Raw genomic sequence first — 26684 nt, 5'->3', positions numbered from 1 at the left:
GTTAGTATATGTTGGGGGGCAGATCTAGGATTTTTTTTACCTTCACTAAAGTTCTGTCCATTTGTTGGTTGGTTGGTTTGTATGTTTGTTCGTAACCAAGATAACACATATTAACAGGACAGATTAGAACTACACTTGGTTGAAGATTGTGTTATGGGTCTGGGGAATTCATTTTTATATTTTAACACATTTCCAGCTTACTCTTGAATATGGTGAAAAATATCTAAAATAAGAAAAATATGTCTAAAATAATATAAAGGTGATGAGGGGAACTTTGAAACCGGCTTGGGGCTAAAAACTGCCGGTAATTTTCCCCTGTGCATGCGTGTTAAAGGTAGATGTAGAAGAGCAGTTGAGCTAGGTAGAAAAACTCTCAGGAGGTTTTGGAGATGTAGTTTGTATGATGGGTATTTTTATATTCCCAAAAAGAAGGCCCAAAAGGGCAGAATTAATAATGAAAATATTAAATATAACAAAAGAGCGAAAAACAAATACTTTGTAATAAGAAAAATAAATTGGCATAGTAGCCAAAACAATTAATAGCAATAATAATAGATTTTTCTAGATTTGTCTTAGGTTTTTAAATAAAACCAACATGGAAAACCAAATGTTAAAACTTCCTTCTATCCACATGCACACACACACACACGTAGGCACGCGCGCGTAGGCACATCAGTGGGCCAATTTACATCTGAGACATGATCATCTATATTCTGGTGACAACAATTTATATTTCCAAACTAAAGGCTTAATTTATTAACATTTCCCTTACAAACTGATTGCATTCATATTCATGATGCGGCAGAGAACTCTTCACTTAAACTTCAACAATTCAGTTTGTTTGCTCCTCATAAGCATTTGACGTCATTTGCCTGTAGACCTAAAATCATATGTTAATATCTGTTATCATAGCTATCGTCCACTCTGAGATGTTAAGGTGTGTTTTCCTTCAATTTGTGTGTGCTGCAGTTTAGTTTCATGTCCCAGGGGACTCTGTTATAAACTGCCATTAACTGGGGAGCATCACAATGAGCTGATTGCACACAAAACCTCACCAATGAGATCCAACACAGATGGCTGACGTTCTTCTTTTTCAACTTGGGGTAATTTAAGATGTCTTTCAGAGACTTATGGCAGGCCTAAACCTGGACATCTTATTCAGGAAACAGGATCATTATTTATTACGCTAATCCTAAAAAATCCTGATGTGCAGTAACAATTGACGTTAATGAGAATATCCTGGCCTCTGTGGAATCCTGGTGGTGGTGAGTTAGACCAAGTGCTTATGTGGAAGAAAACTCGTACAGCAGACTGACGTGCAGCCAAGACGTCTCAGCTCCTTGAACACAGGCAGAGAAAGAAATATAAATGCTTGGGATCAGCCCTCCAGCTGTGCCCTGCAGACTTTATGAATTCATCATCCCAAAACAAAAGCTTTTCTTGCTGTCGTCAGAGAGTGGAGCTTTATTTTGAATAGTGCTGAATCTGAAAGTTTGTAGAAACATACAAACTGAACCTGTAAGAGCGCATACATATACATACATACATATATATGTGATGATCCTCAAAAAGAAAGAAATACACTCCTCAACTCATATCTACAGTACTGGTAGTTCTGATTTTCAATGTGTGAGCCACGGAAGTCCATTATGCAATGTTAGGGAGACTCCCAAGCGCATCACATAGACACGTTGTGCTTTTCAAAACATTCTGTGCTTTTCACACTGCACATTTTCAGCCCAGGGTCACCTTCAGCCGGCAGGTTCCAGGTGCTGTTTGATTTCCAGTCCATGGAAACTGTTACTGACTCCCCACTGATACTTGAACCTGCTGATTTTTAATATCACAGCACTCTGTTTTCTTCAGATGCACCAGCCAAGTTATATCTTTCAAACTGTGCACTGGTGTAAAATTGAAGGGAACTGAGCTGCAATCAAAGATACAGACATAAATCTGAACTTTTGCCAAATTTTTCCAAAGACAATTTAGTTGGTCATTTAAGTCCATGAAAGGCCTCAGATACATCGGGACAATCTCCCTGAAATGAGGCTGAAATTCAATTTTAAAGCAAATTTCGTGATTGATAATCAGTTCTGATACCATCCAAATATTAGGGGTCTATTGCAAGTATATTATTCCTCGAAATGTTATGAATGCTGTTTTTTTAAAACCTTTTTTTAGTGCTAAAGGTCAATGTCTAGTGATATTAAGCCACATCATTATACAGGATCTTCACACTCAGATCCAGTTACCTTAGCCCTGGGTTACAGTCAGTGCAGTGTGAAAAGGGCTCATTATTTCTGCAAACTTTTATTGGCGGTTCAGGGTTGTTGTTTTTTTTTAAATCAGATTCGTTGGTAGAAGCGAGCCATGCCTTTAGGAGGAGTATTCGTATTCCTCTGCACTTCGTCTCCCAAAGTCCATCCAGCCGAGATAATCTCTGTCCTTTATCCTGTGGGCCGGGGACAGACCACTGGCTCTGCTGGTGAGGGAGGATCTGGCCTGGTGGGGAGAGCCTGGAGGAAGGAAATGGGAAGATGTCATTCTGCTTGACCAATACATGAGTGCAATATACACACTGTATCATTATGTTTTATCCCTGCTGACTTGTTCTGTTTCTATTCCCGTCTTTATGTGTCCTGTTAGACGAGTGAGCTCAGCGGGCAGTCACACAGTGTCGACTGGAGAAAGAAACACAGATACACAGTGACAGAGGGAGCGGAGGATGAGGTCAGGAAACAGGGAGGTGAGGGAAGGAGGGAAGGATAGTGGGAGCAGTGGGGAGGCAGGGAATGAGGATGAAGTATGGGAAAATGAAGGGAGGAGAGAGGAAGCTTGAGGGAGGAGGGAAATGCCAGATGGTGGGACTCAGGCACAGCATGACAGACAACAGATTATAGAAGGATGGCGAAACAACACGACCGTGGGCAAACGGAGATGGGTCGAGTGATCTGTGTGTAATGAGACGACTGAAGGGACAGACTTCGCTCCAGTTACTCCGTCGATCCGTCTCTGAGACAATCGACATCACACTGCTCACCTTTCCTGGAGAGGAGTCTGGCCAGTAGCTGGCTCAGGCCGTTTCTAGGGTCTGTGTCCTCCTGGGGTTGGTTGTAGTCGGCGAGCTGCCCTGAGGGGGGCGCTGGAGCTGAGCGGACTTGGCGCGTGTGGTTGGGTGAAGGGGAGGGCAGGTTGTCTGACAGGAGAGCCTCACCCTCAGCTCTCTGGGGCTAATGAACATAAAAAAAAGACAAAAAAACAAGATTGGTAATCAATATTATTTTAGAGCCATCTACATGATGAACATCCAGTGTAGATGAATATATTTCCTAAGTTTGTGTCTTACGATGGACTGTGAGGGCAGACTCAGGGAACCGCTGGACAGAGCAGCCAGGAGGACACACACACAGATACCTACATTCATGACTGGGAAGAAGAGGAGACAACACCAAACAATGTAAATAAAACCACTCATGGACTCATTTTCCTGTTAGATCTCCTGCTCTTTACTCTTTTCCTTTCGTCTCTCCCTCGTTAAAGGGATGTTGTGGATGGAGGGAAAATAGGAGGTAATGAGAGTATTGCAGGAAGTAGAAATAAATAATTTCACGTTGATGAAACACAGTGGTGGAGGAAGTGATGAACCTCTGATGGTTCAGCTGGAACCTCAGGGTAACATGATTTTGTCTCGCTCACACACTAACTCACTATTTCCCTGAGCTGTACACACACACACACACACACAGGGGGTGCGGGGTGTGAAGTTGAGATGAATTCACCCTGTCAGCAATTGTAGAATCCCAAAGGAAACACACCAATTATTTCTAAATCTTCATTTTGCTCCATGTGCAGTTTTTTTTAACACGGGGGAGGTGAAATTAACGATTTCACTGAGAGAATAAAAAATAATGACTTTAATTATTGGTTCATTTTTCTTAATTGGCTTCAATAAACACTAAAACAGTCTGGTTGGAGATTCCACATTACTGGGAGCTTTTCTATGAAAGAGCATCTCCACATTAAATGGTAGATGTGCCAAATGCAAAACAAGATGACACAATATGACATTTATCAGACTGAACATTGTGCCTGATGTGTTAATGCTGTATTAATGCTCTCTTTGAGCCTGGTACAGCATATTAGCTGTAGCATTAGTTGTAATGATTTACGCTCTGTATCAGAACGCAGTTAATCAACAGCGGTCACTCCAATTAGTCAAAACCCTGGTTTCTCTGTCTCTCTTTCTGGTACAGCATGAATCTCATTTGCCATGGTTCAGTCTCTCGCTCTCTCTTTTTTTTTTTACTTGTTTGTCTCTATTTCTTCACAGAGTGACGTGATGGTCCTTTTGCTGCACTTAATCCATCACTGGATCGTGTCATGATGATCTCAACTCTGAGAAGTGCTGTGAAATCTAGATTTTATCTGGAAAACCTTCAAAGTGAGGACTTCCACTTATTCAATGAAGTGAATTTGAAAACATAAATTGAGAATACCCAGAATTGAAACTGATAAACATGTGTGTTTCAAACGAAAACATGTTCAACCCTCAGTCTCCTGGATAATGTTCTTCCTCTAAATCAGAGTTTGCTCAGTGTGCTGAACATGATGAAGATGATGATGATGATGATGAACATGACATACGTCAGAATACGACAGACACAGAGTGAAGCATCTTGGAATAAAACTGTATTTTAAAACAAGTATGTCGGACTTATATCTGTGTTGAGTTAGCACAGACGGTCCATTTGAATACTGCTTGTTGAAATGGACAGTGGTGCCATAAACAGTCATTCTGTCGATGTTAATATAATTCCTGTTAGCAGCTGGTTATTGTCTCTCATTCATTATTCAATGAGCTGGTAATGGTGTGGTATTGTAATGTCTGTGAGAGCCCTCTCCTCCTCCTCCTCCTCCTCCTCCTCCTCCTCCTCCTCCTCCTCCTCCTCCTCCTCCTCCTCCTCCTCCTCACACTAACTAAAAAAAAAGATCTTTAGTTTTAGTCTTTCTTATCTGTATTTTACTTTCTAGTTGTATAAGCTGCAACTTCCTGAGCTACAAATAGTGATGGAAATATATACAACACAATGATAGGCCTGTTTTGAATTAAATTTACTTTGGAAAAAAAATCCCACATGTATTATCCCTTCACTCAACTTCAGAGAGACACATACAAGTTTGGGGGGGGGAAAAGACACAAAAATACATTGTACTCAATTTGTAATATAAGCGACTGAAACAGACAAACACTTAGGTTTCCTAACGACACAATGCAGCATCAGTTCAGTTCAGTTCTTACCTGCGGTTGTTGGTGTGGACCAAGAGAGGCTGAGGATGCTGAGCTTTGCTCGTCCAGTGTTGAGGCCGTGACTGAGGGAGAGAGAAAGAAACCATACTTTATACTGACACGCAGGAAGGAGGAGGAGTCAGGACAGAGGGGAGGGGCCAGCTGCTAGCACAGAAACTGATGCCATTGACGCAACAGTGGATGCAAACATGCACACATGCAGCAGACGCACACGTGAACACATGCACACACACACAATCACACACACACACACACACACACATCAATTTGTTTATTAAAAGGTGAACAAGGGTTTGGACAGAGGTGGAAGCTTTAATTGTGTGGCCCTTAAACTCACCTGTATCAAAAAAATAGATAGGAACACACACGCACGCGCGCGCACACACACACACACACACACAAACACACACACACACACACACATACACTCACACACACAAACACACACACACAAACACACACACACACAAACACACACACAAACAAACACACACACACACACACACACACACACAAAAACACACACACAAACAAACACACACACAAACACACACACACACACATACACTCACACACACAAACACACACACACAAACACACACACACACACAAACACACACACAAACAAACACACACACACACACACACACACACACACACAAACACACACACACACACACACACACACCATTTCAGTTGGTTGGATTCTGTGGTTTCCTGTGAAGTGGAGCTGAAAAAGCTCTTAATCATTGAGTCGAATGTATTTCTGTGCATTTGAGTCAAAGGCTGTGTTAAGTGACCACACACACGCACACACACACACACACACACACACACACACACACACACATACACACACACACACACACACACACACGCACCCACACACACACACACAGACAGAGAGTGTGCAATGGGGAATGGGGACAAGTCAGGTTGTAACCCCCCTTGCGTTATGTATGATTATTGTAAAATCATATATGTAGATTAGTCTTTCTTCTAAGTCAACTAGAGGCAGCATGCAGTTCATCTCAGGGAGGGTGGTATTACTTCTGAACCAGGGACGTTGCTTCGGTGTGACAGTTTGATGAGGAGATACCCTGTTGCTTCTCAAATGATCCCTGATGCAGTTCTGACAGGATGGGCGGCTGCTGGGACTCATCACATCTATGATTGTTTCCCTTCTAATACAACTAATACAGTACAAGTAGAACGGTTCCTGTTGTCAGTTTAATCACCAAAGTAATGAATCAAACAGAGGGTGCTGTGATTAGGTGATTAACATACATCAATCTGTTCTAAACCTGCCTGTTTGTTTGGCCTGAGGCGAGGCTGGATGCAGCTTTCTTTCTGAAGCTGTAAGACAGACTTGCAGTAATGTACCAGCAGCAAGTAAAGAGAAGAGCTGTTCACCTGTTCAGCTCGGCTCAGTTTGCAGAACCCTTACGTGGAAGGTCGGTTGTTTTTTGCTGTTGTCCTGAACTTTGCTGTCCGCCGGTGAGTCCAAGCTGCTATAGTCCTGGTTGACTGCTTATTCAAAAGGTTTCATATCACACGTCCAATTCCCACCAAATGTGTCTCTGCACTTTCTTCAGCCTTTAACAGTACACATGCAGCGTGTTAAGTAGATAAGGTGAAGGGTTTTTGAGATCTGTGTTCCACATACCAATAGCGATGTCTGGAAATAATAGACAGACAGATAGAAAGAAAGAAAGAAATCCAGGAATGTACGTGTATCTATCAGTACTTAATGTGTTCAAGCTTCGTCCTGTGAAAATTCTTGATCTTACTTTTTTTGCTTTTTAATGGTCAGTGAAGTTTCAAGGGACTTTTGTCCGCATGATAGCACATCATTCCAATCTTAAAACAATTATTTTATTATCACCATTATGATAAAGAAACCCCCATCACATCCCAGGCTCATCATACACACAAAGTTACCCTTCTAGCCTTTAACCAAACCCCTAGAATTACAAAGCTTTTGGCAGAAAGTTATTGAGTATCCTTAGAGGTTTTCCGACCATGTTGTTGTAGCGATCTCCTGTATGTAGCCGATTGTAGAATTTAATGGGGTTCTTAAAAATGTATGTTGCTGTGGACTATTGTGATCACCCTTCACAGGGGCCCACATTCAGCTTAGGGCCACGGGCAATTTCTCTCTTTCTCTACCCTGTTGCAAAGCCCCTGGTCATGATGAGTGAGCAAATACAGTTACCCTAACTCTAACCCTAACCCTAACCCTAACCCTTAATATTGCTTTTACACAGTAAATGGAGAGGTACAACAGTTTAATAATCCCATTAAGGAGCAGTTTGTTGAAAAGTATCCTTATAGGCCCTGAAGTGAAAATGTTGGAATGCACCACAAGCAGCAAGGCCAACGTTGAATAAAAGAAAGTCTTGAATGATATTAGTTTTTTTTCTTCTCTTTGTGCACAGTAAACATCTGTGGAACTCAAAAAGTACAGGTTTTGTCAAAGAGTGAAAGTAACAGCATGAGTGTGTTTTGTGGACAAAGGCTGGATGGCATTCATACATTAAAAAGGTACGAGCCGCATACGGGCGTAACGACATGAAGTGGTTTTTAAAAGGTTCAGAAACGTCAGGACTGGCTTTTATCTCACTGCTGAAGCTACAGCAGCAATTACTCAACATCAACTCATTATTTTATGTCATTTAAGATGGCTGCAAACTATGATTCTGTTTGAGGACAAATATATTTGATCAACTCATGTGTTCCCATGATCTCTGCCTGAATGAGCTGGTGATATACAGCAGTCATACAGAGTGCAGACATACAACTGTGCTACTGTACCTTTTCCTCACAGAATGAAGCTTTTATTCCTTTCATTTCTGTTTGAATGCTGATTTGCTTGCAGGATTTGTGTGAATCTATAAAAATTATTCTGATGTTCAGCATCTGACGAGGTCACAGGACGCGACAGAAAAGTACTTTTCAATCTCCTACTTTGTATAGTTCAAGACCTGAGACTTTACCTGTTGAGCAGACCTTTCGCTGGCATTGAGACTCAAAGTATTAAAGTTATAATACCTAGGTCTCCTTCATCATTGTTTATAGATGGCCTTCAAATACTTTCCAGGTTTAGACAAGGGATTGCTGAGATATCGCCCAGAGTATCTAATTCTATACTGAGTGACTGCGAGCTCAGCTGCTATACTGCTGTACGCAGAGTTCTATTCACAAAACTTCAACAGCAGTGTCTTTGATAAACAGTTATATTAGGATTCATTGAATACGTGTGGCATATAAGTGAAAATAAATAAGTTGTGAGGTTAGAAATCTCCAATGGCACAGATTGTTCCAAAATGGCCATTTAGAGGTGATGCCCATATCTCCCCTAAAACCTCTGTAACTTTGCTCTGCTTCTCTGTATTAGAATTAAGTGAATGTTCAGATGTTGTGCTGCTGTGTTCGAGGCAATATGAGAATATCACTCTACATTTCTGTTGATTTAATTCTTTGATTTATGTTATGATCCATCTTCCTTTACTCTGACCAAGTGACATCTACGCTGATGAAGTGTTACTTTATTAAGATACCAATATTTTTCACAAACCCTGTAGTTGCAAAAGTATCCACCATAAGTTGTGTTATTTTCTAGCAGGAGAAACAGGCCTATACGCCTTGTTCAATTAAATTAAATTCAATTGTATTTATATAGCGCCAAATTATAATATACATTATCTCAGTGCACTTTACATTGAAGGTCAATACCTTAAAATGTAACAGTTCCCACAATGAGCAAGCAGAATTTGTGAAGACTACTGGGGTTGACCTTCGTAGTTGACCTCCATCACCAATCAAAATACAATGTGCCAAGATAGGGGGCGTGTCCCAATCAGTTCAAGAAGCGTTAAAGACCTTACAATGAATTTCCTTATATTCTGCAACTTAAGTGCATCTATAATAGTTCAGTTTGATGTTTCAGTCACAGAAAAGCTTAGAATGCCACTGGAGGCATGGTGCTAATGTTAGCTCACATGCAAACGCTCCAGCTACCTTGCTCATGCCCTATATAACCATTCGGAAAAGTGTATACCTGACAATTTGATACTTCGATACTAAAAACACCTTGTTATTAATGATTCTATGATATGAGTTTAGATACATGCTGTTACAATGAGGGATGGATCGGGCCCTTGAAAACATGGTAAATCTGTATTGATTGAAACTACTGTCACCACCTGACAGCGACAATCTTCTCTAATGTTTTTCATCTCTGTGTTGCACTATTACGACATTCTCAAGAGTGACAGACAACAGGCTTCTGGCCTTCTGTGATATTTGTAGTGAAAAATGCCACATAATGAAACCAGAGGACAATAAGTAATGATGTATGTCACTTCCCTCATCATGTCAGTTCTAATAATGCCTCACTTTTCCTGTGTGTGTGTGTGTGTGTGTTTGTGACTCTGTGAGGACTCTCTGGGTCTGTCCTGCATGTGTTTTTAGCTCCACTCCACCATGATAATGAGGTTAACATTAGCCTGTTTCCTAACACTGTCATTGGCAGCTGTGGAACCACTGATGGGGCTTTGTCCTACACGCTGTCATCAGCACCTGTCTAACTTCCCATTTTCAAATCACCTGTTTGGCCAGTGGGATGCACTGAACCTCATGAATAATATCAGATGAATGACAGCTGCTCCTCCCTGATGTGCAGTGACAGTGGTCCAACTTGCTTCCATGGTGCCTTGTGCAAGAAATCTGTCAATGAAAGTATTCACAGTGTTATGAATGAATTGTTGTTTATAGAATTTGGAGTGTGGCGTTTGTTACTCTACCAATATTAGGTGGGCTACTCCCTGGCTCCCACTACCTCTGGCTTACAGAGGAGAAACCTGAGGTCAAACAGGGACCAGGGGATAGCAGAAGACCACCAGTGATCAGGACAAGAGAAATCAGAGGGACAAGTTGACGAGGAAACAGGACAAAGTAAAGACTTGTATACACAAGGAGGCAGCAGGGATGATTGACCACAGGTGAAACAAATGAGGAACAGGTACAGACGATCACAAGGGCGGGAAACAGGACAAAGACAGGAAGTTAAGCTACAGACAAACAAGGAGCATCATTTCAAAAATAAACATGAAACTATGAACCTAGGGAAACTTATACACAAGGTTAGGTTGGTAAGTTGTTTCTGAAACAACTTTGTCTTATTTGTGGGAAACCTCTGTACGTCAGTTTTGAAAATATAATCAATGAAGTTATCAAGCTAACAGTAAAGAAGGAATGACTTCAATGGGAATTGTGCATGGATGTTGGACATAAATTGGCCCCTCTGTGTAAATTGTGGCTCCTTTACGAATCCTGATTTTTCTCCTACATCAGCCGCTCTCAGTTACTGCACGTTCATATGTGCGTGGCTTTAAAAAGAGCATCGATGGGAGGGGCTGGGATGTATGGGTTGTATTTTTGTGGTTAAGTTAAGCCTGCTCTTGCTAGCCTTTCCAGGATTCCTTCTGAAAAACAACTACAATTTCAAATAATTATTTTCCAAACTGTGAAATTCATCAGTAAACTGACAAATACTGGTGTTGGAGATGTAGTTACCTCAACTGGAATTTACAGCTAGTCACTTTTAGTCAGAAAATATGCCAACAAGGCATCACACAAGTGTCTATGGCTCACAGTGACAGCACTGCTGTCATCAGAGGAGCCGCACATGCACACACACAGATTTTCAAGGTATGCATTCATGTCCTTTCTCCCTCTCTCCACCCTTCCCACCAGTGAGTCACCGCACTTGAGTTGATTGCATTGTTGTGTTGTGAGAGTCAGAAACCTCTTCAGTGGTTTCCTGCTCTAATCAGCATTCTCACTCTGTATTGTCAGAGATAAAGGGACGGGCGGGGGCAGAGACAAGGACAAGGAGGCAGCGGCAAAAGGAGGAGGATGGTAAAAACATGAATCAGATTGTTTAAAAAGCATATCTTTTAAAAAGCATATATATCACTTCTGAAAACAGTCACCAAGTAATTTATAGCAGTAAATAAAGTGAGGCAGATTGTTTTAGTCTGGGACGTTCAATTAATCACTCAATCAAATTTTGTTTGTATTGCCCATATTCACAGAACACAATTTGTCTCATAGGGCTTAACAAGGTGTGTCATCCTCTGTTCTTAACCCTCAACAGGAGTAATTAAAAACGAACAAAAAAACTAACAGTTGAAAAAGAACGTAGAAACCTCAGAGAGAGACACGTGTGATGGATCCCTCTCTCTGGATGGACAGAAGTGCAATAGATGCCTTGTGTAGCTGAACTCATCAATGTTAGTGTAATAGAGAACAGACAAATAAGAGTATTTAGTATATTGGTTAGAATAAACAGTTTGTAGCATAATGTAAGGTACATGAGTTGAGGAATTATTGTCAATAATGGTGAGTATGATGATGGAGTATCTGACATAGTAGACATATTGAATAATAAGCAGTCTTCTTGTATTTAGCTTGGACCTTGATAATACTGTGTCACAAGACTGAATGCCATTCAAGTGTTGGTTTGTTAGTAAGTTTTTATGATTGTATACAAAAAGTATTTAAAGGATCAATTCCCTTAAAATTGTTAACCTTTTAATTTTTTAAATTTTTCTACATTTTCACTATTTTCCTCAGGAATAATTCATGGATCTTAAAAAAAACGTTAGATCTGAGACTCTATGATCCATGGAAGTTTAACCCCAATATTCAGGCTTAGAAATTGTACATTGTAATTCTGCATTCCTTATTATGTGTCTGGAAAAGTGTTGCTCCATGAATCAAATTTGCATTAATGGAGAGTAGAGTTAATGAGAAACAGTGATCTTGACGTGAAGTTGCCTGATTCAGGGACAACAAAGTTAAAAGCATCCATTTCACAGCTCTGGGTTCACATCCCATCTCTGGTGTCTCATCTGGGTGCAGTCAATCCAGCTTATCGTTAACAGTAAGGCAGTTTCTCTCAAACAGATCTCAGTAATGTAATAATTATCAATGCCTGTGTTGAGACAAAATCAGTGTCAGCCTTCATGTTCTGATTTGAACTTTTTATGTGAGTTTCTATACTCAGCAGCCTGTTGTATTTACAGGGTTTCCTTTCCTCTCTTTTTGACAGTTAGTGTAGACAGTTTTATTGCCAGCCAGAGGCAGTCTGTCACCAGCTGGTTGAATGAAGATGTGTGAGGCTGCACACAAACACACACACATAAACACCCACTCACACACACACACACACACACACACACACACACACACAAATGCAACTTCTCAGTTATACATTTTGGCAAACAAGACAGGTAGCAAGACTCAATCGTGGAGGTAACAGAATAGATGAGAAAAATCATGTATGATGTCGAGAGTTTTCGCTTAAAATGCAAATAAAATGTACTGGCAGGTTCAGCGGAAACATACTGCACATACTGGTTTGGGTTGTCAGCACGGCACTGATGCTGGCAGGGAATGTGCAGAAAAGCATCACTCACCAGTCTGCATATGTTGATAAATTTAACTTTTAAACTGTTCAAAAAAACAATTAACATCCACTGACATCTGGCTTTTGTCTGCAATGACAATGGATACAATCATCATTCATTTCCTGGTCAAATAACTGTGGAATAGACACAGAGTTTGAATAACTCTGGCTGCAATAGGCAGAGAGGCAAACTCCTCTCCAGGCAATTAGAAAGAAACCAATCACCTTTTCTGAAAGGTTTACTCTTGTTTAAAAAACTTGCGTATACATGTAAATTTCAACGTAAAAGAAAATTAAGTCAACTGTAACTAACTATGTGTTTTAATTTCCTTTTTTGGGGGAGGGTAAAGTATCATTAAAACCTTTTGGGTCTTTCTAATCTCATCAACACAATCTTTCTTTTTTTATTCGTGTTAAGTATGATAGATTTTTTTTTCAGGAATCGTGCAAATAAATTTACTAAACTGAAGTAAATTTTTCTATGATGAAATGATTACTACAGGGAGCCTGGTAGCAATACACTATAAAGTAGATTTCTGTAAGATGGTCAGTATGTGATCCATCATCACATGGATAATGAAATAACAGCCAGGACTGACTCACACACACACACACACACACACACACACACATGCACGCACGCGCGCACGCACAGGCACACACACACACACACACACACACACACACACACACACACACACACACACAAACACACACACACACACACACACACACACACACAGTTATTCACAGCTCTCTATCTGTCTTTATTGCTCTCCATGGGTGTGAAATCAATACAAATCCCAACAACCACTGAAAGAGGTTGGAGATAGGGATTCAGCAGAATTCACTCCATCCTGTGATTAACCAGCAGGGACTAGCTATATTGCTCACCTCCCGCAGGGTGTGTGAGGTGTCACTGTCTTAGATATAGTCCTGGAACTCTATGTGCATGTGTGTGTGTGTGTGTGTGTGTGTGTGTGTGTGTGTGTGTGTGTGTGTGTGTGTGTGTGTGTGTGTGTGTGTGTGTGTGTGTGTGTGTGTGTGTGTGTTGTATGTGCAATCCTCCCGGCAGTAAGGCACCAATAAAGAGGTGATAAAAAACATAAACCGTTCATAAGATGGACTGAATTGGGGAAATAAAAGGTTGCCACCTTAAAGACCGGCCGAAGGGAGGGAGAGTGAGACACATCACCATGTGAGGCATTGCTCCAAGGTTATAGCTGCACTTTGTTAGACTCATAGGCTGATGTCATGTCAGGGGACTCGAGTCGTGTAGTGGAACAAGGTTTCCACAAGACAATCACTAGGGACATTTGCATCAGTGCTTTGCATCATTTACTTTCAACGAGAGTGTGAGTTTGGCTTTTGTGAGTCTTTTCAATTTCAGTTTATGAGAAACCCTCAACTCATATACATCCAGCTGTCAGTTTTTTAGATGTACCTACAGTAGATGGATCTAATAATCTACATCCATCCTCACTTATTCTCAAAGAGGTTGGGCGAGAGGTGAGGTACATCCTGGACAGGTCGTCAGCATATCGCAGGTTCAACATATGGAGCCAAGTCATTACCTACGGTCAATCTAGATTCTCCAAATAATCCTGTTATCCAATTAACCGTTGGAGTCGGACAATGTTTGTATTGTGATTTATTTGCTGGAAAGTTCTGACCATGAATGTCATTGAGGAGATCCCTATACAAATCCTGCATTCAATTTCTATACATATGTGAGCTACAATAAAGTATGATACTATAGCATTCAACTCACGGGTAAACTCAAAAACACAATAGCAGAGAAGCTAATCTTGAATAACTTGAATAACTGAACTGTCATGTTAATGTGGTACAACAATAGAAAGGGAACAGAATAATTGGTGGACACACCCTTATAAAGAATGATTCCCCCCGAAGATTTTGTTAAATTTTAACTATAAAATAAAAATAAATTAAAGTGCACATTGGATTCCGTGTCACATAAAACTAATATATAATTGGCATCGTTGAATTTGGCCTGTGAGAGGAAGCCAGATAAAATCCATGCAGACCAACTCCACACAGGAAGAACTCTACTGAAAGAATTTTAACCAAGCCCCTACTTGCGACAGCACTAACCACCATGCCACCCAGCTAATAAACTGGAACTGTAAATCACTTTACAAGAGGTGGCTAGGCTGACTGAGGGAGAAGGCAGTGAAACAGTAGCACGACATAGCTGAGCATGGGTGTCATGTACTGAATGAGCATCAATTTTATATGGGCCACACAGGACAAATACAAAATGATTCTGCAGTTGCTAGAAATTCATCATGTAGTGATTGAATTTCCATAATGAGGTTGGAATTATTCTGCTTTCCACAGCCTGCATATCTCTGCTGTCTGCCTGTAAGGCAGTGAAACTAGTACAGATGTTTTTAACACCCACAGTCTGCAGACTATCAAATGAAAGAAAACATTTTATGTTAACTTTAACAGAAATAAGATTAACATTTAGCCCTCTCTTTGTTTCTTCTTTTTAATATTCAGACATATGTTCCTATCAGGATTCATGTGTAATACCATGTTAATGCTTTTCATTGAATGCACCTTGTTTAATGACATAGGGAAACATAGAAGTGACTACTACAAATACTTTTTACTGTGTGGTTCAGTCACACATGCACACACAGGGGTAGATGACTTACTATTGGAATGAGCAACATGTTGGCTGTTCCACTGCATATGTTCACCTCACAGAGCTGCACCATAATGATCTCAGCTTCACACACATGCATCAAACACACATACACAGATTATGCAGCACACTCATATTAACTGTGCTTGAGGTGCCTTACATTTAGAGAAGTGCACAGTCACACACACACACATGACCTTTGCATAACCATGAGCCTGAGATATCCTCATGCACGTACATCCTGTGGACACTTATTTATTTTATACCCACACAGACAGAAATCAAACAGTGCTGTCATTAGTGTGGGTTTGGTGATCGGTCGTCATAATGCAGACAGCCGTCGCGTGTGAATCACTGGATCAACAACCTATTGTTACTTTGTTCTCTATGTAATTTGATAGAGAGCAGCTGGATAAGCAACAGCACGAATATTCCTCTCAATGATCCCACTCTCACATGATCTGCCTGATATTTCATGGGGTCATGTTTTTTCTTTCAGCATTTAGCCTCCAATTTTGCTGTCGGCATCTGTGATGTCACAATAAGATTATATTTATACATACAAATGGGTGTTAGCACGTTTCAATAAAGAGAAGCAGTATCTCTTATTATTAAACGTTAACATTAACTACATATATTCACTTTCTTTCATGTTTGTATCTGAAGTTACAGCTAGGTTAAAAAAAAACCTATACCTGCACATTATATTTATTTTAATGAGAAAATAACAAGACACATCCTTTTTGAGGAAGGCAGGTTTTAAATGTTTTACTATTTTCAACTTTTTAATTATTGTCTTATTCATTCAATCGTCAATGTTCCCTCTGCTGTAATGAATCAACTCATCTTTCTTCATTAACTTAACCTAATTATGCAGGTTAATTTAACGTTTGAGACATTTTAGACATTCTTTCGGAACTTAGAAACATGAGTCGTTTAAACTTCACGTCTTTTGGCTTGAAATGATGAGTTGAATCGAGGAACTTCTGTCAGTTCACTCAAGTCATTTAATGAAGACGCTGAAGTCTCTGAACTTTGAAGAGTTGAAGTTTAATGAAATAATGACATGATTTAAACTTCATGTGTATGAGGTTTTTTAATATCCCAATAAGGACAATTTCATATCCAGCCACATATCACGATGAAGCACATTTCTGTGAATCCAATGAATAAACAGTTTTTATAAAATAGCAACAATGTCCTTTTCCTTACTACATTTAAATTATTGTAATGATCCTGTGGTCCTTTTGTGACTTTCTGCTATTGGCCCCCCTATTTTATTTTGTCAAGTCTTCTCCTCATGTATTTCAGTTAGTTCTGCTTCCTGCTATTGTTCAGCAGCTTGTCTGTTCCCCTGTTTTCAATTATCCAATCGGACAAACTTGTATTTATACCACCGGTGGTTCACTTCCTGTTTGTCTATGTGACTTTGTGAACACAGCCTCAAGTGTAGATCTACTAAAGAATATTATGTATTTTACTTTAAACTTTTAACCTACATGCTGATTTATTTATTGTTTGGGGTTTGTCTCCCTGTTATTTCACCTGCATGTTGGTTCATCCACTGAGTTGTCTTTGCATGGAACGTTATAATTTTATACTCAACAAGTAAAATGTATAATAGTAATGTGTTAAAAAATGAATAAATATATGCCTGAAATGTGAATATACCCCAAACATTCAGACTGAACATATAGTTAGTCTGAGAGTCTTTAGGTATCCATGCTTGGTCTTAGCTGGTCACAGTCCTTCTCCTGTTCAGAATCACCATGAATGCAGTGTCTTACATGGTAAATCCACAATGAGCTCTACACCCTGAAGGAGAATATAGAATCATTTAAATACAGTCCCTGAGAGCAGCTTGTGGAATGTCTTTGTTCTGAATCTGTATTAAAATGGCTTCAGCAGTGACAGTTGGAAGTTTTTTCTTGTCAAACTAAAGCAATTTTAAACTGATAAAATCTGAAAAGAAAACAAGTCTGTCCTGAGTGATCCTCTCTGTTAATGAAACTTCTTAATCTTAAATCATTTTTTTTGAGATCTGCTGAAATACTGATTTGACAACATAAGCATCTGAAGACATCAGCTTTAGGACGTTTGCTGGTGATGATTTGCTGGTGATGATTTTCAGTATAAAGTGACGCTATATGTTTTTTGGAGAAAATATTCTAATGAGAGAATCAGTAGCTGCTGCCCAAGACTATAGTGACTGCACATCAACTTTATGCTTTTGAGACATCACAGTCTAAAAAACTAAATTAAAATGACGAGAAATAACATTGTTAAAAAATAACCAGCCTTTTCTTTCTCTATTTTAATCAATTGCAATCAAAGATAATTCAGTGTATTTCATAATGATTAATTAAAAGTCACTTAAGACTGCAGAAGTGGAAATGTTTAGTCGGAGGACAACAGATTCTTTGTTGGATTGATTTAGTGAGTGGTGGACTTTTTATGTGCCTGAAACAACATGTTCATTAGAAGAAAAAAGATTTAAAAGGAAGAACAGAGAAATATTATCTGTTCTGGTCTCAAATTGACAGCGCCTGGCTTTTGGTCACTGGAACAAAAGAGATTTACATATTTTTGTCACGACTGAGTGGCTTTGATCTAAAGACATGTTGGGCATAGAAAATTCAGCTGTTAAACTTCATTTAACCCTTACTCTCACTGTCAACTAAAGGCTATCTCAATCACACCTAATTGACGTTTGTTGCTCAAGGTTTTTAATTAGTGGAGTCGTAATCCAGAGGATTTGAAGCACCCAGCCTCGGGTTGTGATTGGTGAGAATGGACGACAGGGTAGGTTCGAAATAAAGCCAGAGTAAGAGGAAGAGAGGTTCAAATGAATCTAATCCAGTCTGCAGTCCCTTTTCTTTCATTAAGAACAAGAAACACTCTGACACACCAACAGTGGTACAAAGACACACACACTGTCGACCTCATCAGTCTTTCAGTTTTGTGACCGTAGAATAGTCTGTGAATTACCCTTGAGGATCAATAATTGCCCGTCTGTTATTTTAGGTCAAACTGTTGTTTCATTCATAACTCCTGACCAATTAGCCGAATTGTTTAGAAGAGACAAACAGTGGACGGCAGAGGCTGGCTGAGAACCCGAGGAGGAGAGCAGCCTCAGTACAGTCACTGTTATAAGATACTGAATATAACAAGATTGGCTAAGTTTGGAAAAAAATAATAAAGTACTTAAGTAGAGTTTCTAAGTAGCCTGCAGGCATATAGTGTATATTGTGCAGCAAATCAATAAGGCAAGAACACTATACAGACAAAACAAAACATGGACATAAATGAAAGTGCAAAAATATCTACCATTGGGAGGTTAACAACCAGGTTCCAAAGTTAACTTTTTGCTCCATCTTCCAAAGGCTTGTCTCAACAACTTTTGAGATTGGGAAATTGAGAAATTAGCTCTAACCCACAAATCTCATAGTCATGGTGCTCGAAGACGTCAAATCAGGAAATTGCTTTCTTTAGGATTCATTTTGTGGATTCATTTTGTGGCAAATACAGCGCTACAGGAAACAGGAACGGTACATTTGATGGTGTTTAGAACTAAAATAAGGAATCGCCTTTTGTCAGGACATTCAGTTTGTCCACATTGCAACAAGACATGTAGTCTCCCACACACAGTGAGGCTGAAACAAGAACTTTCTGTAAAAACTGGTTTGATGTAATGACCTCACCTGAAACTGAGTTCCCTGAAATCATGCCATCAACATCAAAGTCCATTTAACAAAATTATTTAAAACAAAATAAGTTTTAGAAAACCTCCCACCTGTCATACAGTTGACTCTTATAACTTTTTTTCATATAAATTAGCAGGTATATGCAGGTGTTTTTAAACGCAGGTAAAAGGTGACTGACTCCTTATTTATTTTCCCATTGGCAGAAGGCAAGATTGCTTCTTTTTTTTTTCGATGTCTCATGTTCAATGATACAAATGCACAAAAACTGAGATGCTCACACAAACACTGTTTTGCAATATTAGCATGTTCACCAAGTCACTCGACCAGGGAGTCAATGTGGATTGTATCATTCTCATTCATTCTCACTGCAGACAGAAGCCAGATGTTAGTGGGTTTAATGACCAATGGAAAAGGGCCTTATATGTACATCTTCAGCAAAGCATGCACTAACAATATTGGTTTTGTTATAAAGAGGCAACCGAGACAAAGACATTAGTTGCAGCTTTTTAAATGGTTTTCCATTTTGAATGTCTGTGTTTAATAAATCCACTTACTGTTGAGCAGGAAATTGCAAATATTTGTTATTCAGCTATTCTGCCATTTCCTTTGACAATATCATGATTCACCATTACCAACTAATTGTCTGAGTGTGGTTTTATTCTCAGAGAAATCATTTGGAGTCCAGCCATCTCTCAGACATCACTGAGAGATGAAATAATATGGCATGATCAGAAAATTACAGAATATCTACATCAGCTGTCAAATCAAGCGCAGAAGTCAAATTGCCTGAGTCAGTTCATCACAGGATTATTCAAAAATAGACTTCTGGTCTCTGCAGGGGGGTGCAGGCACTCAGATACATTAATGTGTCTCCCTCTCCACGTTCAGTTACGCTACACTACCATCTTGAGCTATTTTTCCCTATCACACTCACTGTGGTCACATATATGGTATTTATATAATACCACACTTGTATATGCAGTTAAATACCGCTGTAGAATTTACTGCTTTTAGAGAAATACAATCCTCTGCAGGGGGAGTGAGTATTGCCCAGGGACAGTATAGTGAAACTAAGTTGAATATATAGGAAATTAAAAAAGAGTTTGCTCTTTGCTATTGTGCTGATTTGTAGTTCAGTGAAATTAAACTAAACATTTTCATCCAAACACACACAGGCCGATTAGCAGGATAGTTTTTTTCTTGCTATGATCGCTCAGTTGATTATTTATTTAAGTGTATTAAATCAACCTTAACTGAGCTGGATCTTTTCTTTCACGTCTATGCAATGAGAATTAAAAACAACAAAAGAAAAGAAGATAGAAGAGTAAGGCTTTACATAATGAGGCAGAAGATGAGAAGAATCCCCATAGCAAGAAAAAAACTGCTTTAACTGAAACTTTCACTTTGAAAACTATGGAGAAATATTCAATTACTTCACATTTACATATTTAAAAAGGAAGCATTTAAATAACTTGGAGGAAAAATAACCCATCATTAAAATCCTCATAAGAAACCCATTAGTCACAACACCTTTTAAATTATCTGGAAAGGTCTACGTAATGCTTTTCCCCTGACATTAACTGATGAAGTCCGTAAGTGAGGTATACTGAACATCTAGTTGTGGTCATGTCAATCAATCACATTTTATATGTAAAGCCCATATTAACAAATCCCAATTTAGAGAGAGATGTATCAATGTTTAAAGTCTGACAGATGTGAAGGGGGCAGCATTGACAATTGTAAGGATAGAAGGAGTGTATATCTAAGCAACCTAGTTGTAATTATAATCCACGATCAACTGCCACCACGATCATCATGCACTGTCACTGTCACGATCATGATTCACCAAAGTCACGTAACTTTGTTGTTAAATTTTTGTCCCATTAACGTTTCCAAATGGTTGCTTGCATATTTGCTGCATGTGACAGAACCAGAATATTTGAAAAAGCTTGTTACTTTCCCCTTATTTTTTGTTACATTAGGTAAATGTCAACCCCTTAAACCGTTTTGATGCTTTAATAACATATACATTTACATGTAAGATGCTCTGACCACATTTCCTAACAAATTGACATGAAACAAGGTAAGGTTGTCACATCAGGCTTTCAACGTTTGTCACAGAAAAACACGTGACCTCCTTGTCACAATAAGAAGAATGGTAAAGAGCTGCTAAATTATTTTAGCTGATTAATTTTTTTTAAATAAAAATAACCATCAGGAAAGACTCTCAAAAGTAGACAGAATGTAAGTGGGATTTTCATGAAACAATGTCATTTTGCTTGATTTAATATATTCAATTGACTGAGCAACAATCGCTGTCCCCCGCAAAATAGTAGTGTTTGATTTGTTTGATTATGTTGCTTTTTCTCCAACTGCAAATTGGTGAGGCTTGGGCCTCCCAGATCAATTTCCCAGCCCAGGGACTTAAAATCCAACACTTGATCAAACCATCAAAAGCAGAAGTTGTTCTCATCAGCAGCTGTGGAAGAATGAATTGAAGGACTTTTAGGATAAAAGAGTCCAGACTAGGAATCACCAAATGATAATCAATATATCTTATGTTGGTCAGTAAATATACCCAGGAGCCTCTTATCAACCTTCACACAGACACACACACTAATTAGTCACTATTATTCACAAACCAAGATATTTGTATCTTTGCCCTTTGCATGTACATGTGAATAATGAGCTCCATCTATAATCCCAGCTGACAAGAACAGACCCGCTCAGCAATGGGAACACACAGTCGTGCAGAGCACACACACCAACTAACACACACTACCTGCTGCTTCCTGTGACTATTACCATAATGGTTTCCTGTGAGAATATGGGGGCATGATGGGTAAGAGTCATTAGTGGCACAGGTGAGATCATAAATCACATTTAACACTGTTGACCTTTTCATTAATGATAAGCGCACACACAAAAATCAATACGCAACTGCATGTATCTACTTATGTAACATGCTGTAAATCCAACAAAGGCATAAGATGAACATGGGTTGACAGATTTTTTTCCGGACTTTTTTGACACCATGTATGACACCATGTATGACACCATTAATACACATTAATACATACCTGGTGAGTGTAAGGGGGGGAATATTCCAATCATCCAATGTAGGATCAAAAGCACACACGTTTGTTTTGGACATATTTCTCTGTTTTGACCTCATGAGCTGTTGAAGATGTTTTAATCATGTCCACATCAGTCTCTTTGAACGTCAATACAACGGAGCTGAGGGATTAATCAGACTCCAAAGAATCCATACACAAGTGTCAGTTGAATATCTGTCAGACGTCTGTCTCCACCACAGCACACAGCATGAGAACCAGCACACATTCATTCAAGATCACATGTATCAATGTAATTACTGGGTAAATATTGAATTATAAGTATAATTTATAATGCCATATACTGCATGGGCGAAGCAATCTTAAATTGTTTTTTTGAACTATTTCCTACTAAAATAATAGAATTTATGCATTTGGTTTGTACATCTTTGCTTTATTCTAACTAGCCACTGCTCTAACTGTTCCCTCTTGTCAGTGTGAATGTGATGTTTGCTGCAAACCATCTGAATTAAGACCTTTATTCTCCTTCCTCTGATGATGCTCTAGTTGTGGCCCACCCTGTGTTACAAAGACAGATGGAGAGAAAGAGAGGCCACTCATGATCTTTCACAGTCGTGTCGATGAATACCACCAAGTGGCATGAACCCAAAGTCAAGTGGACGCACTGAACAATAAAACTAGCAGCAGCATGCCTCTGTATGTCTGAGTCACACTCACTGTGAAGTAGTAGTAGTTTGAAGTGTTTGAGCATGTGTTGCAGTGTTGTGTGTATGTTAATTTATGACTGACGTTGGGGGCGGGGATGCTGGCGTTGTCGTCATAAATTTCTAACATGCGTTGCAGATGATGTCATGCTTTGGCTCTGCCTCTGCATTTGATTCTCTGCAGCACAAAACATTAGACAGACATGAGAGGGAAAAAGATATTGCATAAATTGTTTGTTTGTAAAGATAGTCTGTTATTTTCCACACAGTATTAATATCTTAACATTGCAAAAATCATGTCCAAACTTTTACTACTAAACTATTCATCATCAATGGTTTGATGGCATTTAAAACATACTCTGATTTTTACACATCTCAGAGTTGGTTGTGTGTGTATTCAATGGGAGGCTTTGCACTGAACGTGTTGGTCGAGCATCTGTAATCTGAAATCATGAGGCCAAAACTCTTCCTGCAGCTCTTAACAATTAGACTTACTGTATGAGGCTTCAAAGCTATTGTCTGGCGCACGCACACGCACACACACACACACACACACACACACACACACACACACACACACACACACACACACACACACACACACACACATTTACAGTTGGGGGTGCAGAGAGGAAGGCTATATAATGACTTCATGTCCTTGCACAAAGTTCCTCTCCTTCATCCTTTCTGCACTGGTTCCTGTGAATAGCAGTGAATGTCCACCCTGAAAACCACCTGACTAAAACGTTTGGGTAAAGTTTTGTTTTCAAACTGCCTAGCTGGTAATGAAAACTTCTTTGGATGGAAAGCTTCTTCCTTAAGGCTAGAAAGTCTTGCAGAGATTTTTCTGGCGTTAGCCCCATTGAACCATCTGTATGAGGGGTGGTATCAATGTTAGCACCACGAGCTAGTGGCTGCTGTGTTCTCTCCTCCTCAGGACTGCTGGGTTGCCTGAGGTTTGCCCCCTGGTTGTAGACTTATTCTCTACCTTTGCTGCTTTGCTTAGGGACATTATTAAAGACATCTAAGATATGGTGAAGTGCAGAAGACACCTTACACCCCATTGCCGGTCACCAATCCTTCATGGCAATCGATGACACAAAAAATACCCAACATTAAAAGATTTAAAATTAAATACGATTAAAAAGGGTGGATTTTACATTTTAATAAAGAGCCATGATTAATTGACTGTGTACTATAAGAATATTTGTTTCTATAATTTGCTTAGTAAACTTTTTTGTTTTGCAGTTACATCGCCTGCCAGTAGGGATTGTTGCACCCATAATTCCAGGAATACTCGCCAGGAGGTTCTCTCTTTTCGTAGTGTTAAAGCCCGACTCAATGTCACTTTTGTTTGATTGAATTTGCACAAACCCAATATTTGTTTGGGCTAATTTGCTGCAGTGGTTCTTGTCCCCAAATTTATTGACATTATGGCTTCTTTATTTTGTTGTCAGCCGTATTTAACCAGAAGTAGTTCAACATACTTCCCCTTAGAAGTTTTAGGAAGTAATTGAATTCAAACGGCACAAATAAATTATTAAAAATAAACTCTAAAACTTACCTGCTGCCATGCAGCAGACAACCGTTTGACACAGTTTGCAACAAGACAACAGTGAAAAATGTAGCTGACAGCCCGAAGGTGGTGGAGACCAAATCAAAGCTTAATGCAGAGGGAGTATTGTATATATATATATATATGCCTTATAGCTACTGTACAGGATGATATGTCATTTATGTATTTACAGCTGTTCCTGTGTGTGTGTGTGTGTGTGTGTGTGTGTGTGTGTGTGTGTGTGTGTGTGTGTGTGTGTGTGTGTGTGTGTGTATATATATACATACATACACACAAAGCATGTGTACATATGTATCACTGTGTACACAACGTAAAGACAAAGTGGAGGGGTGCTCACCTCATATGAAAGTAGACGGGTCTAAATAGTGACATATTACAGACAATAAGGCAGTACAGTGACACACGCCCGCAGTCTTTAATCTCTCTTTCTCTCCTCTCTTTGCTTTTCCCCCTCTCTTCTTCTCTCCGACTGTCATTCACTCTCCTTCCCTCCGCTGTTGACCAATAAAAGCTGTAATAAAGACATTAGAATACAGCCACAGGAGATAGGAGCCATAAAACACACACATACTGTGGAAGATGTGGCCCTAATGTAGATAAAGTACACAAGTCCCTCAGATGTTCAAACTGCCAGAGAGGAGGGCCGATAAGAGAACCACCAAGCGTCAGTAATAAATACACAAAATATAGATGGTGGATATGAAATCTGCATGTGCTGCTAGTTTCACAATAAAAACATCACATTATTATTATTAATTGTTCAAGTCAGGATTTCTTGAATGTTATCCAGGTATTATGTCAATAATAGAAAACAACACTCACTTTACTCTAACGTACAAAGTCTATGGTGATTAACAGTGGTAGATTTATTATGTTGACTTAATAAATAGCCTAGAATTATTATTTTTCGCAGGATATGAGAGCCAGCGTTTTACTTTTTCATGAAATAAATATGGAAAATACATTTCAATTATATTGTATTGATTGCAGTTAATTGTTGACCTAATTGACAGTAAGTGTGAATGAGAGTGTGTGTGTGTGTGTGTGTGTTGACTCTTTGATTTGCTGGCAACCTGTTCACGGTGTACCCTGCCTCTCACCCAATGCCAGCTCTGGCTCATTGGCTCCTGCTCCTGAGAGGGATAACCAGTATAGATATGGTTAGCAGCTTTAATGCTGCACTTTAATTGCTGTCATGGCTTATTTCCACAGTGCCTTGTTTATTGCAGCTACCTTTGATTCAAATAATTGATCCTGTTTTATCTCTGGTCTCATGTGGAAAACACTAAGCCCCTTTTTGACACGGCCATGATGATGAATACAATGTGAGGCTATTAATGGTTCCTAAGTCCTTTTGCATGCGATGAGTGTGAGTGCAGGTCTCAGCAGCGAGATGGGGGATAATCACAGCCTCTTGAAGCACAGAAACTAGTGGAGTTGGCCAATTAGAAGATGGACTGCTTGTCTCTATCAGGTCCAGACAAGGAACTTTGAGCTCACGCGTTAGAGCGGGTCGTCCACCAACCAGAGGGTCGGCGGCTCGATCCCAGTCTCCCTCATTTCATATGTCGACATGTCCTTGGGCATGATCCTAGACCCCAAATTGTCCCTGTGCTGCACATAGATGCACTGTATGAATATGTGTGTGAATGGGTGAACGGCAATATCTTTATTATATCTTCTTCATTAGCTACACTTATGTGCAGCATCTATAGTCGATTCTAATGTTTAGTCATATCTGTCTTGTGTACCTGCTCTCATAATAACGATGATGCGACCCGACAGCCCTGCCGTCATAACAACACAGTGACTGAGTGAGCATTTGGTGACGTTACTATAGCATATTACAAAATACCAGAAATCAAAAGTCTCAGTGAGACTCTTGTACTCTTGAGTACTTACACAAGTACTTACATTTCTTTATGATAGTCTCCATATATGTATGTGACCAAATGCAAACACTGGAGTTACACACAGATATGAACAACCTATCTGCCAAGGCAAAAATACACATGTAACGTCACAGCCACTATGATTGTGTGTTGCTGCGCAGATGCTTGTTTATGTAGTGTGAGCATTGAGGCCATTCACTTATTGCTGCTCTGTGCAGGTTCACTCATCGTCTGCCCTAAATGTTCAAACATCTACCAATTAATTCTACTAACGTCTG

At 39.5% G+C, this 26684-nt stretch overlaps 1 protein-coding gene across 1 annotated transcript; it reads right to left on the bottom strand.

The window, feature by feature from the left end:
• Positions 1 to 2376: 2376 nt before the first annotated feature.
• On the bottom strand, positions 2377 to 3424 carry LOC133014627 (cholecystokinin-like). Its single transcript, XM_061081890.1, has 3 exons — positions 3347 to 3424; positions 3041 to 3230; positions 2377 to 2516 (listed from the first exon to the last, which is right to left on the bottom strand). Exons 1-3 carry the CDS (start codon positions 3422 to 3424, stop codon positions 2377 to 2379), a joined length of 408 nt encoding a protein of 135 aa, XP_060937873.1.
• Between the last annotated feature and the right edge of the window lie 23260 nt (positions 3425 to 26684).

Source organism: Limanda limanda, chromosome 11 (assembly GCF_963576545.1).
Source record: "Limanda limanda chromosome 11, fLimLim1.1, whole genome shotgun sequence".
Taxonomy (NCBI): domain Eukaryota; kingdom Metazoa; phylum Chordata; class Actinopteri; order Pleuronectiformes; family Pleuronectidae; genus Limanda; species Limanda limanda.
This window is presented reverse-complemented; position numbering and strand designations above follow the sequence as displayed.

Bases quoted from the DNA above. Each gene is read 5' to 3' on its own strand.
- LOC133014627 (XM_061081890.1), bottom strand. From the start codon at position 3,424: ATGAATGTAGGTATCTGTGTGTGTGTCCTCCTGGCTGCTCTGTCCAGC. The intron at 3,231-3,346 runs GTAAGACACAAA...TATGTTCATTAG, and splicing joins GTCTGCCCTCACAGTCCATC to CCCCAGAGAGCTGAGGGTGA. The intron at 2,517-3,040 runs GTGAGCAGTGTG...TCCTTCCTCCAG, and splicing joins CAGACTCCTCTCCAGGAAAG to GCTCTCCCCACCAGGCCAGA.